General features: G+C 43.2%; 1 protein-coding gene and 1 pseudogene across 1 annotated transcript; both read right to left on the minus strand.

The window, feature by feature from the left end:
• Positions 1-8,801: 8,801 nt before the first annotated feature.
• LOC110751859 (hevamine-A-like) lies at positions 8,802-14,530 on the minus strand (annotated as a pseudogene).
• Positions 14,531-15,288: 758 nt separating this feature from the next.
• Positions 15,289-16,191, minus strand: LOC110751792 (acidic endochitinase-like). Its single transcript, XM_021952306.1, has one exon. It carries the CDS (start codon positions 16,189-16,191, stop codon positions 15,289-15,291), a length of 903 nt encoding a protein of 300 aa, XP_021807998.1.
• Positions 16,192-16,455: the final 264 nt, after the last annotated feature.

Below are 16,455 nucleotides of genomic sequence, written 5' to 3' on the forward strand. Positions count from 1 at the left end.
TTTAGTGTTATTAAATTCATCCATTTTATTTTATTTGACTATGTAAAAAAACATGTAAGAAGATAACTATTGATCTGAAGTTATTGTACTGTACCATTGTAAGTAAATTGCAGTTCAATTCAATAAATGCCAAAATAGTTTAATAAATTAAACTATTGCATTGAACTATTAAACAACATTGCGGACGCTCTCAACAAAATTGATGCTCATCATGAATTTTGTATATACTTTTCTCCTTAGTTGTGATAACACTAGTTAGACATAGAAGGGTTTTGGAGGTCTTTTTTTTTTGGTCTGAAAGAAGGGTTTTGGAGGTTGATCCCCAATATGCCAAACTAAAAAAGTTATCCTAGTGTTAAATAAGAAAAGTACAAAATTGACTTTGAGCATGAATTTTGTGGACATGGTTTCTTGAGTTCTCGCCTAGGGTACATGTTGATATTTCTTTTTCTTTTTTCAATAATTAATTAATGACGTTTTTTGATAGTGGGACTAGCTAGTCAGGCGTAAGAAGTTCCGAAGGTTGATTCCCAATAAACCACAATGCGCACGGCACGTGATCGTGGACCGACAAAGGGAGAATCAGAAGGAAGACAATGAGAGCTTGAGAACAAAACTTGGTGGACATGGCAATCATAGTTGTTGTAATTAAGAATAATATTTGTGTTTGACTAATCTTTTGTGGTACCTACCTATGGCAGCATGGCTACGGGGTTAGTCGACTAATTATACACTTGCAAATGAGTTGCGGAAGATATTTTGAAACCCTCTTTCTTCTTTCTCTGTGAATATGTGATGCAGTGGAACAAGAACAAAAGATAATTTTGAGCAAACTTAACTCCGTTGATTTTAAGAATACCCGGAATTAAAACTCTATTATATTAATTCTGAGAATACACAGGAAAAGAGTAAAGATATGAGAGAAAAATCTCAATCTTCATTCAATAACAAACATCAACTGCCCCTTTACAATTTCATGCATTATTTATAGGAGCCTCTTAATCAAGATGAGATAACTCCTTATAACTCCCCTAAGATGAGATAAGATAAGATTAGACAATTATGATGAGATAACTCCTTATAACTCTCTTAAACCTATCCTATCCCAACTTCCCTCCTAATGATAACTTCACATTAAATCTCCCTATAACTCACAAAGATGATAAGACTCTCCATAACTTTATTCATGAACCTAGATAACTCCCACATACAAAGAGATACTCATTTAATGTAGGTTATTAAGACTTTCCTTATGCATGAACGTGATCCCAATGGTCCATGTATGTATTTGCTAAACTCACTGCATCATCCTCTCTAGATTGACAAAAATTCACCCTCGAATTTGGATCATCATCGGAGTTGGAGCCATGGAAAGGAACAACATATTTCACATTGAACACATCAAACGTGCGAACATGGCTGGGAAGCTTCAATTTGTAAGCATTCGGATTAATCTTCTCAAGGATTTCCATAGGTCCAATTTTGCGAGCAGCCAATTTGTTATATTCACCAACAGGAAAATGATCCTTGGTAAGAATGGCCCAAACAAAATCTCCAACATTAAACTCCATAACACGACGCTTCTTATTAGCATCATGTTTATACTTGCTAGTAGCGTCCACCAAGTGCTGCTGTGTTGTGCAATGGACATTTTGGAGTTTTGAAATCAAATCTTCAGCCTGTCTGCCGCGCAAATCTCACGGCCTGGAGTTCTGGGCCGAGGGGATATGCGTTAACACGCAGTTTCCTGCTTTTGGATGTGGTGCGGTTGTGCGCGGGCGTGCCAGCACGGTCTACCGTGCGTCGAGGTGTTGATGAGTGTTGGATGGATAAGTGGTGTGCCTGTTTGAACTCGTCTTCTTAATCAAACGATTGTAGCCGAGAGAGGAACTGGTCTCGGCTGTAAGGTTCACGGCCTGAACTACAAGGCCGTTGAGTGATGGTGTTGGTGGTGGGTTTTGGGCGGTGCTCCGGCGCGCTGCTCAGGGAGCGGCGGTCATGTGATATATGGGGTGAGTGAACGAACAACAAGGATGGTGCTCCGGCGCCTTGAAAATCAAGGGTCGTATGATATATTGATGAATGGATTTTCCTTACAATCTAACACTACTCCTAGGAAAGCAAGTAAAGATATTGAAAGTGCATTACAGGAAAAAATAAGTTGCTCCGTGGGAGGCTTTGTTTTGGTGTTGAACCCTTTGAATGTAGCTCGAGCCCTGTATTTATAGGGAGAGTCCCTGGAGGAGTAATCGAGGCTGAAAATCTGCGTGGTGGAGCTTGATTAGAGCAAGTGGGCAGTCCAATCGACATTTGGGATCGTGAAGTATGGTGGTGTGACCCCAGAAATCCTGGTGAATCTCGGCCGCCGCTCCTGATCGTGGGTTCTGAGCTTCTGGCCGTGGAGACGCATTTATGGCCTGGATAGCTGGTGAACCAATATCTCAAGCTATCAGAATTCTTGTGAGAATGTCCACGTCTAATCATTCTGATCCGCATCACCAAATCCTGACTTCAATCACTTCCCACCTTCCCTCGTGCATTAAATGCTCCTTCGTGGCCAGTGGGTTTGCTGCATTAAACAGGCACTACTTCATTAAATGAAGCCTGGGACCCTGTTGTCACGTGATGATTTGCCTTTAATGCCTCTGGCAGTGAAATTGCCCGGCCTCGGCCTCGACCTGAGCTTGAGGCCGAGATGACCATGCCTTAGCATTTCTTCTTTTGTCTTTAGAAAGGCGAAGTACCCTGGCGAAACGCCGCGTTTCAGCATTACGAACAAATGCCAGGGCCGAGACAAAGGGGCTCCTTCGGCCAGCTTGTGGCCGTGATTTATTAGGCATAAACACAGCCTTGCTATGAACTCGCTTTAAATCAGCAACAGGGGCTAAATCAATTAGAGCTCGGGGATTGTAGCCATAGTTGACAAGAAATGGACTAAAGCCAGTGTTGCGATTAATTGAGCGGTTAAAGGGGAATTCTACTTGATATAATTTTTTATCCCAAGACTTGAGATGTTCACCCACCAAACTTCGTAATAAATTACCCAAAGATCGATTCACGACTTCGGTTTGTCCATCGGTTTGTGGATGGTAAGCGTTGCTAAAATCAAGCTTGGTGTTAGATAGACGCCACAAACAACGCCAAAAATGATTACGGAAGCGGGTATCTCTGTCTGACACAATGGACAAAGGCAGCGAAGATGATAAACTTCTCGAATAATGCAGATAAAGAGCCATTAAACCGTTTAGCAATGGAAAAAGAAACTAAACAACATCTTGAAACACTTACGTCATTTTCTTTCTTTAACCACGATAATTTGTAAGGATGAAGATGCTTCTCTATCGCCAATCCCAACTTTTGAACCGTCTCTTCAGCAACTACATTTTCACAGCTACCAGAGTCGATAACAAGTCGACAAACCTTGCCCCCAATTGTGCATGTGGACTAGAAAATATTATTACGAAGCCATGAATCACCATCAGCTGCTCATGGAGTGAGACAAACCCTTCGAACCACCAATAAAGGGCCATTATCACCATGAACATGTGCTTCTTCAAAATCGTCATAATGGCTATCATACTTGGGGTCTTGTTCAATACTCTATTGCTCGTCTGGTGGTGTGTCTTCATTGTCAATGAATAATCCCTTCCCGTACTGATCTCCCTTCTTGCAGTCAGCCATTTTGTGCCCAAGTTCACCGCATTTAAAACAGCGTGTTGCAACTCTACGGGCTCCGCTAACAGCTGTGCGAGTAGGTGGAGGGTTTACTAGTGGTTTTCCAATTTGTGCTATAGAATTGACACTTTGGGACTGAATTGGGGATGAGGTATTCTGGCAATTACCATCACTACCTTCCATTCCTGGCTTTCTATTCATTTGCTTTTCTAATTGCAAAGCCCGCTGGTGTGCTTTAGAAACAGAAATAGGATCAAATAAATTCAATGAATCTTGAAATTGAATTCTCATACCACCAATATAGCGAGATACCAACTGATCTTCAAACTCTCCCAAATCAATATGGGTAATCTATTGATAGAACTATGTTGTGTATTCATTGACAGAGCGAGAACCTTGGCGCAAATTATGGAGTTGTTGATACAATGTTCTGGAATAATTGTGTGGAAGGAAGGTGGAGTGCATATACTTTAGCAATTTTTCCCATGTATCGATTTTCTGCTTTCCTTTTCGGACTCGAGTTTGCTTCAGTTGTTGCCACCATGCAGCCGCTCTGCCTCGAAATTGAGTAGCCACTAAGGGAACCCGCTTATCTTGTGGCACATCTTTGAAATTCAAAACTTCTTCAACTGCAGCAACCCAATCTAAGAATTCTTCTGGTTGCAAACATCCTTTAAATTCTGGAATTTCGAGTTTGAAACCCGACTCCCATCTTCCATGATCTCGTGGAGGAACATGTCTTCTCTGTCTATGATTCCCAAATGGATTTTCAGTCTCTTGACTTTCATACCGTTCTTCCTCCTCTTCATGACGACTTTGAGATCGGTTCTCGATATTGAGTGCATCAATCTGTTCTGCAATCATGTCAAAGCGCTCCTCAAATTGCTGGATTCGTTCCTCCAAATGTGCGTACCTTGCATCTTCAACATTTTGCCGTCCACTGCGTCCTCCACCTCTTGGAGCCATAAAGCTAGACTTTTTCTTTTTGTTTTTGTTTTTGTTTTTTTTGGGCACCAGGATTTCGGAGTGCAAGCCGAAAGCCCGCTCTAATACCAACTGATGCAGCGGAACAAGAACAAAAGATAATTTCGAGCGAACTTAACTTCATTGATTCTAAAAATAACCGAAATTAAAACTCTAATCTGTTCATTTTGAGAATCCCCAGGAAAATAGTAAAGAGATGAGAGAAAAATCTCAATCTTCATTCCATAACAAACATCAACTACCCCCTTTCTTACAATTTCATGCATTATTTATAGGAGCGTCTCAATCAAGATGAGATAACTCCTCATTACTCCCCTAAGATGAGATAAGATAAGATTAGACAATTATGACGAGATAACTCCTTATAACTCTCCTAAACCTTTTCTATCCCAACTTCTCTCCTAATGATAACTTCACATTAAATCTCCCTTTAACTCACAAAGATGAAAAGACTCTCTATAACTTTATTCATGAACCTAGATAACTCCCACATACGAAGAGACACTTATTTAATACAAGTTATTAAGACTTTCTTCATGCATGAATGTGATCCCAATGGTCCATGTATGTATTTGCTAAACTCGCTGCATCAGTATGCATGGAATTTACTTGCAAAGTTGCAACAACACTAGATAGATTCCAAAATTTTCCAATTATGCATATTGCTGTTCTTGAACAATTTCCTTGTTTATGCATATATCGCTAAAATCAAACATAACTAACATGTGATGAGTTAATTTGGGTATTGAGTTGGCCGTACGTCGTCAACTTAAATTTCTTTGTACAAGATGTGAGTATGGCGAATTTTAGAGTTTAGAGAGAGTTAAGACTTGGGGTTTGATGAGTCAAGCTTACAGTAATTACTAGGAAAGGAACCAACCACCTAGCTAGCTGGTGGTTCTTTTTGCGTCCTTTATTACAAAATTTTTTCCAGAGATATCAACTAGATGATCCCCAATGTCAAGTTTGCTAAGACTTTGCTGCTAGGAGGGACGGTCCCTCAGTATTATGAATTGAACTATAGTCTATAGCCCATGTGGGATCTTTTTTTTCAGCCCAAAATCTCTAATACAGCCCACCCGAGCCTACTCATATAGCACAGCACCCCTTCATGCGTAACCCCTTCATGTAAGGTAAATTAAGTCAACCCCATTTTGAAATCATGGTTCGTCGGTCAGCAGGAGCTGGAATATGCTTAGAGTTGAACTCAAGCCAACCGTAGATGCGTATGTCCATTACCTTGAGTTTGTGGACAATTTTCGTAAAGGATGACAGAAGCACTGGGCTAGTTGTGTTCGCGAGTTCGTCTTTAGTGTGGATTCGTAATTGTATGTTTTAAGACAGATCTAATAATGAAGTGGTTCACAAATCTAAACCTATAAAGGATCTGGCTGCATGCCATACAAATATCTGCACTGTAGAATTTTATGTTCTAACGAATGTGATTACGTGAACATTTGTTTGTTTGCCTTGGAGTCACACTTGCAGAGGAAAACAAAATATGAGAAGATATGTTCCTTCCACCTTTAATTAATCTAAATGGAATGGTACTGATTACTGGTGCTATGTGATCGGTTCATAATTGTATATCATTTTGTACCCTTCTAGCTTATGATTTGGTTATGTTTTTGAGTTAAACTTGTGCTTTTAATCCTTTTTGTGTTTATCTTTCAGTTCATTGAGCTTTAGGTAATAATGATGGCTTTAGAGAGCATAATTCATGCAATTCAAGCATGTTAAGGCCTAATTTGGATGAATGGATGAAGAGCTTAAAGACAAACTCATTTTGGCTACAGCCCCCTGCCAGTCCAGTTCCGTAGGTCATATTGCAAGCTTTGTTTCAACAACCTACATAGCTCGAATGAGGCCACATTCTTCATGAAAGTTGTTCCAATTGGTGTGTACTATAACATATCCAAAATTCAACCCCATTGGATAAATCTGGAGTCCGTTACCTAGCAAACACAGAACCATGCTCAGGATGGATCTTATCAGCGCGGAAAATGAGTTAGCAATTTGTTTTGGCCTTAACTTCCTCCTCCGACCTTGGATTGGCCCAAATGATATATGGCTGGAAAGAAGACATTCTGAACTTCAAGTTTGAGTGCTTCAAGTCTTAATTTGCTTAAGGGAAGCCCAAGTTGTAAGCCCTTGAAGTTGCTGGTCATGCTGACCTCAGCATGTGCTGGTTGGATGCTTGGTCATGGTGAGCTAGGTATGAGCTATCATTTCTGGTTGGAAGCTTGGTCATGGTGACATGAAGATGAGCTAGGGCTGTTGGTGGGATCTATTGGTGAAGTGCATCAACCAATTCAAGATTTTCTAATACAAGTGCATCACCCAATTTAGATTTTCTAATACAAGTGCATCAACCATTTCAGATTTTATAAAACAAGTGTTGTATGCATTAGCCATATTGAATTCAGATTTTCACTTCCCCTAGGCCTATAAATAGGGAGGTTCTCTAAGCTTGTAAACACACCCCAAGGGGGGGAGCTCTCAAACACTTCTCTAGAGCTCCCTTCCCTTCTCTCCCTCAAATTCTCTTAGTTACATTTTCTAGTTTTCAATTGTTGTAATGAAATATTTGTGCTGAAATTCTCTTTAAGTCTTTCCAAGTTCTACTTTAATTTTCATTGTTATGTAAATTCTTTTCTTTAGTTTCAAGTTTGATTAGTTTCCAAGTTTCAATTATGGTTCATGTTCTTATTCATTATGCTTATAAGTTAATATGCTAGTTTGAATGATTGATCACCATTTAGGCTTGCATGTTAGCTATCTTGGTTTGAATTAAGAGTATACACCATGCTTTAATTCGAATTGAACTATGAATAGGAAGAGTATGTATGGACATTCGACAACAGGGATTAGATACATACTTGGTTGTTTAAAATGTTCTTCTATGCTTAATGGGTTCCTAATGCTTAATTTTAGGTTAGACAACAAATGATCAAATTAGGGAATTAGGAACACAAGGTTATGACCACACACCATGGCTTAATCATACTTTAGCTAGAATCAATCCATTAATCTAAATTGAACTTGGGAACTTATCTGCTTGAGTTAGTTATTTTCTTTCTTTCTTGTTGTATTTATTTCCTTTTTTTTTTCATTTCTATTTTGTGTAGGGAAATGAATTGGATCATTCAATCACCAATCCTCGTGGGATCGACCTCGCACTTACATATGCTAAACTACCAACGGCTCGTGCACTTGCGAGTATCACAAGTTGAGGATGCAACTGAATCGATTTTGGTGCAGCTGTATCTACACAACACTATGCCACAGACTCTAGGTAATGTACAAGGTTGGCTTGACTTCAAGTCAATGGTGCTAAGCCGTATCAACTAGGCTACTTTGCAACAGATAATATAAAAATGAAACGGATCGAAGACGGTTGTCTGAACTAAAGTCTGAATAGCTTTAGATATGGATACAAGTGTTTTTTTTTTTGGGGTCATTCGCTAGGGAGTAATATATTGGGTTGGCTTAAGATTGTCTCCTTTTTCTGTCTTAGTCAATTTTGTGAACATGGTTTTCTTGAGTTCTCGCCAAACATGTAATAACTACTTAGAAGAGAAGTCTGCAAAATTCATGTTGATCTTTCTTCTTTTAACAAAATTAATTGATGTAGGGTAGTGGAGACTTGGCTAGTTAGAGAGGCATGGGACGTTTTGGAGGTTGATCCCCAGTGCCTAACTAAAACCAAAATTGGAGATAGCAAAAACAGAGTGATATATTTACTGCTTCTCTTGAACAATTTCCTTATTTGTAGAACTAAAACCAAAACATAATTTAGACGTAACGAGTTAAATTTGGTTACAGCATTGTTCTGGCTGCGGTCAACGTAAATTTCATTATACAAAATGTGAGCATAGGGAGTTTTAGACTTTGGTTGGAGAGAGTTAGAAGTTGATCAGAGACAATTCTAAAGCAGCCTCTCTCAGTGGGTGTGAAGACAATGTGAAGTTTCATTGTTCTATATAATCTTAATAAGGTGAGCATGATTTGCTAGGAAACAGAATTACAATTGTTATTTGCTATATATTCTTTCTTTATTATAAAATTAAACTAACGAAAGAACAGGACTGCATCTTTATTTACTTTATTAGAAGCCATTTTGATCACAATCCAGGCTTAAATTACAATTTGCCTTTGATCTCAGAACTATAGCCACTCTTGTCATCATTGAACTTGTCATAGAGCATGACACCACCATATTTGGGTGACCTCTTAACAGAAGGTAATGCTTTGTTTATCAGATCATTCGAGCGCACAAAACCACTGCCAGCAGTTGTACACGAAGCCGGAAGCCCAACGAAGAACTGACCTGCTTTTATAGAGGACGTCCATCTGTTCCATGAGTTCTGGAAGGCATTGGGGTTGCTGGAGGTAAATTCACACCGAGGGTTGTTGTAGAATTGAACCCAAACGTAGTCAAATAGGCCAGTGGATAGTGCGCTATTGAGATACTGGTCAGGAAATGGGCATTGTGGTGCTGCACTTAAGTACACTTTTTTTGCCTCTTTTGCTATACTCAGACAACCTCCTGTCTACCGCGCAAATCTCACGGCCTGGAGTTCCGGGCCGAGGGGACGTGCGTTAACACGGGGTTTCCTGCTTTTGGGTGCGGTGCGGTTGTGCGCGGGCGTGCCAGCACGGTTTACCGTGCGTTGATGTTTTGATGAGCGTTGGATGGGTGAATGGTGCGCCTGTTTGATCTGTCTTCTTGGTCAAACGATTGTAGCCGAGAGAGGAACTGGTCTCGGCTGTTAGGTTCACGGCCTGAACTACAAGGCCGTTGAGTGATGGTGTTGGTGGTGGGTTTTGGGCGGTGCTCCGGCGCGCTGCTCAGGGAGCGACAGTCGTGTGATATATGGGGTGAGTGAGCGAACAAACAGAGATGGTGCTCCGGCGCCTTGAAAATCAAGGGTCGTATGATATATTGATGAATGGATTCTACTTACAACCTAACACTACTCCTAGGAAAGCAAGTAAAGATATTGAAAGTGCATTACAGAAGAAAATAAGTTGCTCCGTGGGAGGCTTGTTTTGGTGTTTGAACCCTTTGAATGTAGCTCGAGTCTTGTATTTATAGGAAGAGTCCCTGGATGAGTAATCGAGGCTGAATTTACGCATAGTGGAGTCTGATTAGCGCAAGTGGGCAATCCAATCGACATTTGGGATCGTGAAGTATGGTGATGAGACCCCAGAAATCCTGGTGAATCTCGGCCGCCGTGCTCAATCGTGGGTTTTGAACTTCTGGCCGTGGAGACGCATTTATTGCCTGGATAGCTGGTGAACCAACATCTCAAGCTGTCAGAATCTTTGTGAGAATGTCCACGTCTAATCACTCTGATCTTCATCACCAAATCCTGACTTCAGTCACTTCCCACCTTCCCTCATGCATTAAATGCTACTTTGTGGCCAATGGGTTTTGCTGCATTAAACAGGCACTACTTCATTAAATGAAGCCTGGGACCCTGCTGTCACGTGATGATTTGCCTTTAATGCCTTGGCCGCAAATTTGTTCGGCCTCGGCCTCGGTCTATGCTTGAGGCCGAGATGATCGTGCCTTAGCATTTTCTTCTTTTATTTTTAAGAAGGCGAAGTACCCTGGCGAAACACTGCGTTTCAGCCTCTGCAAACAAGTGCCAGGGCCGAGATAAAGGGCTCCTTCGGCCTGCTCATGGCCGTGATTTATCAGGTACAAACATTGCCCCCACATCCCTGGATTCTTCGGCCTCGGCATGGGTAGGGGCCGAATGGATTCCAAGGGATGGACCCTTTGCATTCCTTTCTGAAGTGATTGACAACTGGGGCATTAAATGCGTCAGTCAGTCGGCGCTTTTAACGTTTTGGGGCACGTCGTGCAGGTCATTATTGCCCAAGGCGTCGCTTCACCTTGTCAAGTGAAATGACGGTCGCGGGACCTTTAACACGCCATTGCCCCCTTTATTCGCACGAGCCATCATTTCTCTTGCGAATCGAATCGCCGGCCGCCAGGCTCCTGCCATAATTTCACGTGCTCTGAATATGCTGTCGGGCCATTCCGTTTTACGAGAATCACACCCCCTCATCTCGAACTCCAGTATGAGTATAAAAACCTAACTCCTTCGCCCTTTCTTCATACCCCAAAAATCCCCGAGTTCATCCCTTTCAAAAAGCTACTCCGAGCCTCTCTTTTAATTTCTGCCCTAATAGCCTCTGCTGCAGCCCTTCCAAAAAAAAACAAAAAAATCCCCTCTGCTGATCCCCATGACTCGGCAGTTTGGCCTGGCCTAGATGGCTTCTCCCTCTCTGCCGTCCACTAATCGTCTTTTTTTTTTCTGGAAAGTCGTTGTGGGCCAGGGGCAAAAAACGGCCGAGATTCCTTCTCGCTCGTGGAAGAAGACGACATTTCTTCGTGCGAAGCCGAGGAGGAACTGCAAAGTGATTGACGGAGATGGAACGACCTGGCATGATGACTTCAAAACGGTTGTATTCGTCCGGCTGAGTACCGTGGTTGCGTCTACGGCAGAAGCGACGGCCCTCAATATGGCCGGAGTGACGACCCTTAATTCGGCCAGAATGACGGCCGCTTACCGTAGGCAGAGGGATGGCCACTTACCATGGCCGGGGTGACGGCCCTTAACGTGGCCGAAGTGCCGGTTCTAGCCACGCCTGGCTGCGCCTATATCCAGAAATACGGCCCGGCCACTGGTCATAATGACGGCCTTGGGTTTACCCTGCCGCACCTGTATCCTGAGTGAAGGCCCTTACGTTTATGAAGGCCGGAATAAAACCCTGGTTTTTAGGCTAACACATCTGTGTACCGTTTTGGCCTCGACTGGCCGTTCTAACCCTCTGTACAAATGATCTCTCAAAACATGAATATAGGGTGGATCCCCCCTTTTCTGAATGACCGAATGCATGTCTTTTCGCTTTATATTGACCGCACCGTTTATTTGAATCGCTCACCTACCTCCCTCTTTTCTTTTTCTTAACTTTTTTATCATAGGTCCTCGGTGCCGTCTTCTTTTGAACTTGCGCCGAGTGGTAGTCGTCGAGCTTCGACCGCCCTGATTTCTTCGATCTCCTGAGCATCATCTGTGAGTGAGCCTTCCCCTTTCGGCCACGTTGCCCGACAGCCCGAAGGACTCGAACCCTTCTCTCTAATAGTTTATTAGGGTCATGGCCGTCGGCCAAGATATAGAGAGGCATGACCACGACCGGATTCTCTGAGGCGCGGCTGGCCCAAAAAACTTTGGGAAACAAGTTGTGCCGCTCGCTAGGTCCCCTTGGTAGGCACGGTCTTGGGTAACAGGGTGCCCCCGGTTCCCCCTGTATCACACCGTCTTTTGTGACAGGCCGGATGTGCTCGGATTGAAGCCTTTGAAGCGGTCTGTCCTGTTGCACGCCGTTTTGCGGCCTTACATGCTGGGCCGTTTGAACGTAAAGCTCGGCCGTCATAACCGGGCCGAGTTGTTTTATAGAGACGCCGTGGGTTTGGCCGAGATAATCTCGGTCGGCTGGCCATCGAGGTATAGTCACCTGATTCTGCTGATCTATACCATGGAGGGAACCTGGGCGCGTTTGCGTTGTCGTCTGACTGACCGAATCCTGTATTTGCAACGATAGCGCAGCAGTAGTGCCTTTTTGCTCGTATTGTTGTGGTGACGCTTCGGTCATACTGCTCTGGCCGGACCGTGCCTGATCGGCCAAAGTATGGGTTGGGCCGAATTGCTCGGCCGTAGACACCATAGGACTCCCCCTCAAAGCCTTGGCTAGAGCGTGGAGTGGGCTACATGCCTTCTTTGCCGGTTGGTTTGGCCCGGGGTTCGCCCTTGTAGGCTGGGCCTGCCCCCAGCTGTTGGCCGGTCGTAGAGAGTGCTGGCCGTAACCTAATACCTCGGCATGGTTAGAGACGCCGAGACTGCTGTTTTTGTCACCAGGTTCGGCCTTTCGTGCTCTCGGCCTCTTTGTCCAGCTCCAGGAGACAACGCGGGCGAGGCCGTCAGCATCTCCTCTTGGAAAAGTGTCCGCAACTCGGAGGAGAATCTGTCCATTGCGGCCGCGAAGGATGTTTCTATCCTATAGGCCTGCTTGGACATCAGTTCTTCCATCACTGCCGGTCTCTGTATGGACCTGGCCATGCGGTCCGTCGTGATTGGAACGCTGGTTTCCATCATAAGTTTTTGACAAGAGTCCCACCGGGCGTGCCAAAAGTGTCTGCCGCGCAAATCTCACGGCCTGGAGTTCCGGGCCGAGGGGACGTGCGTTAACACGGGGTTTCCTGCTTTTGGGTGCGGTGCGGTTGTGCGCGGGCGTGCCAGCACGGTTTACCGTGCGTTGATGTTTTGATGAGCGTTGGATGGGTGAATGGTGCGCCTGTTTGATCTGTCTTCTTGGTCAAACGATTGTAGCCGAGAGAGGAACTGGTCTCGGCTGTTAGGTTCACGGCCTGAACTACAAGGCCGTTGAGTGATGGTGTTGGTGGTGGGTTTTGGGCGGTGCTCCGGCGCGCTGCTCAGGGAGCGACGGTCGTGTGATATATGGGGTGAGTGAGCGAACAAACAGAGATGGTGCTCCGGCGCCTTGAAAATCAAGGGTCGTATGATATATTGATGAATGGATTCTGCTTACAACCTAACACTACTCCTAGGAAAGCAAGTAAATATATTGAAAGTGCATTACATAAGAAAATAAGTTGCTCCGTAGGAGGCTTGTTTTGGTGTTTGAACCCTTTGAATGTAGCTCGAGTCTTGTATTTATAGGAAGAGTCCCTGGATGAGTAATCGAGGCTGAATTTACGCATAGTGGAGTCTGATTAGCGCAAGTGGGCAATCCAATCGACATTTGGGATCGTGAAGTATGGTGATGAGACCCCAGAAATCCTGGTGAATCTCGGCCGCCGCGCTCAATCGTGGGTTTTGAACTTCTGGCCGTGGAAACGCATTTATTGCCTGGATAGCTAGTGAACCAACATCTCAAGCTGTCAGAATCTTTGTGAGAATGTCCACGTCTAATCACTCTGATCTTCATCACCAAATCCTGACTTCAGTCACTTCCCACCTTCCCTCATGCATTAAATGCTACTTTGTGGCCAATGGGTTTTGCTGCATTAAACAGGCACTACTTCATTAAATGAAGCCTGGGACCCTGCTGTCACGTGATGATTTGCCTTTAATGCCTTGGCCGCAAATTTGTTCGGCCTCGGCCTCGGTCTATGCTTGAGGCCGAGATGATCGTGCCTTAGCATTTCCTTCTTTTATTTTTAAGAAGGCGAAGTACCCTGGCGAAACGCTGCGTTTCAGCCTCTGCAAACAAGTGCCAGGGCCGAGATAAAGGGCTCCTTCGGCCTGCTCATGGCCGTGATTTATCAGGCACAAACACCTCCTAGCAAGTGTATCATAGTGAGGTCCACCTTTCTCAATGTCGAAATCTATACCGTCCAAACCGGCGTTGCCTAGAGGCCTTGACTTTGATTTCCCCCATAAGAAGTTGTTCGATAGGTAGTCTGCTACACTATTAGCATCAGCTTCAGATGATAGTCCATAATTCCCTGCGCTGCCACCAATCGAAAGAAGGACCTTAATGCCCTTCCTTTGGCAGTTTTTGATGCCAGCACTCACTTTTCGGCAACCGTTGGATGCTGGATCACATTGACCTGCTAAGTTGATTTGAGGTGCTATTGCCCAATTTTGAAAGGAATGCTATGTTAACAACTTGATATCTACCGGTGTTACATGTTTTTGTTAGTGAGCCCTCGCCACCATTTTGGCCCCAATAAATCACAATGACTCCGGCATTGGATTTGGAAAACAAGACTGGGAGAATCAATAGGAAGACAGTGAGCTTGAGAACAAAACTTGGTGAACAAGGCAACCATACTTGTTTTCTTATGAGTTTGATGCCGAAGGTTCCTTTGGGATTAACCTATTTATAGACTTTGCGGTATCTGAGTTCGGCATATTTCAATTTTGTGAACATGGGTTTTTTGAGTTCTTTCCAAACAAGTAATAATTACCAAGGAGAAAAGGTATACAAAGTTCAAGTTGATGGTTCTTCTTTCAACAAATTAATGGTGGTTTTTAATTCTATTATTGTAGCTAGAAGGGTATTGGGACTAGCTAATAGGCATATGGAAGGTTTTGGAGGTTGATCCCCCACTCCTAACTAAAGGGCTACCCAAGTCGTAAACAACTAAGGAAACTATTAGGGAGAAAGGTATACAAAATTCATGGTGAGCATGAATTCTGTGAATTTGGATACTTTTCTGTCTTAGTCAATTTTGTGAACATGGTTTTGCTATGAAACAGAGTTATCATTAATCTTCGATATATCTGTTCTTTCTTTTTCATTTTCATTTTTTGTGACGTTAACTAGTGTCGACAGTTAGTTTAATGCAACTTGAAAGGAAGGTGTACTGATAACAATGTTTCATTGGACCAAAAAAACTTGGGATTTATTACAGCGTTAACTTTATCATAAAATTACACTGATGAAAGGGCAACAACTGCTTTATTCATTTATTTTGAGCCATTTTGATCATATTCCAGGCTTAAATTACAACGATGAAAGAGCAGGACTGCAGCAACTGCTTTATTAACTTGTTATAAGCCATTTTAATCATAGTCCAGGCTTAAATTACACTCTGCCTCTGATTTTAGGACTATAGCCACTCTTGTCATCATTGAACTTGTCATAGAGCATGACACCGCCATATTTGGGAGACCTCTTAACAAAAGGTAACACTTCGTTTATTAGATCATTTGCAGGCACGAAACCACTGCCAGCAACTGTGCTCGAAGCTGGAAGCCCAACAAAGATTTTGGCACGTATAGAGGAGGTCCATCGGTTCCAATATCTCCTGAAGGCATTGGGGTTTCTGGAGCTAAATTCACACTGTGGGTTGTTGTAGAACTGAACCCAAACATAGTCAAACAGACCGGTGGATAATGCAGCATTGAGATGCTGGTCAGGAAATGGGCATTGTGGTGCTGCTGATAAGTACACTTTTCTGCCTCTTGTGCTATGCGCAGCCAACATTCTAGCAAGTGTAACATAATGAGGCCCACCTTTCTCAATGTCGAAATCAACGCCGTCCAATATGGCATCACCTAGAGGCCTTGAATTTGATCTCCCCCCTAAGAAGTTGTTCCATATGTAGTTGGCTACATTCTTAGCATCATTTTCAGATGATAGCCCATAGCTCCCAAAACCACCACCAATCGAAAGCAGGACTTTAATCCCCTTCCTTTGGCAGTTTTTGATGCCAATACTCGCTCTATGGCAACCATTTGACTTCGGGTTACAGTGGCCGGCTAGGTTGATCTCAGGTGTTTGGCCTCTGCCAAATTTTGAGAGGAATCCAATGTTGACAATTCGGTATCTTCCAGTGTTACATGTTTCTGTTAGGGTGCCCTCCCCACCATTTTGGCCCCAATAAACCACAATGCTCCCGGCATCTGATTTGGAAACCAAGGAAGGGAGAACCAATAGGAAGACTATGGCAGCTTGAGAACAAAACTTGGTAAACAAGGCAGCCATAATTGTACTTCCAATGAGTTTGGTACCAGGGTTCCTGTGGGTTTACTCTATTTATAGACTTGCATCTGAGCGTACTGAATGTATATTCTGAAACCTTAAAATTCTTTCTTGGAATAATACCAGACCCATGTATAAATATAATCAAAATTTTGAGCTGTACTTTGGACTCAATGACATTACTCAATTTGCTTGAGTTGTGGTCAAACATTTAGTAACTTACTGACAAGGACAATACAAATGATTGTATTGGGCTAGCTATTTTTT

This window comes from Prunus avium, chromosome 2 (genome assembly GCF_965620075.1).
Source record: "Prunus avium chromosome 2, drPruAviu1.hap1.1, whole genome shotgun sequence".
Lineage (NCBI taxonomy): Eukaryota > Viridiplantae > Streptophyta > Magnoliopsida > Rosales > Rosaceae > Prunus > Prunus avium.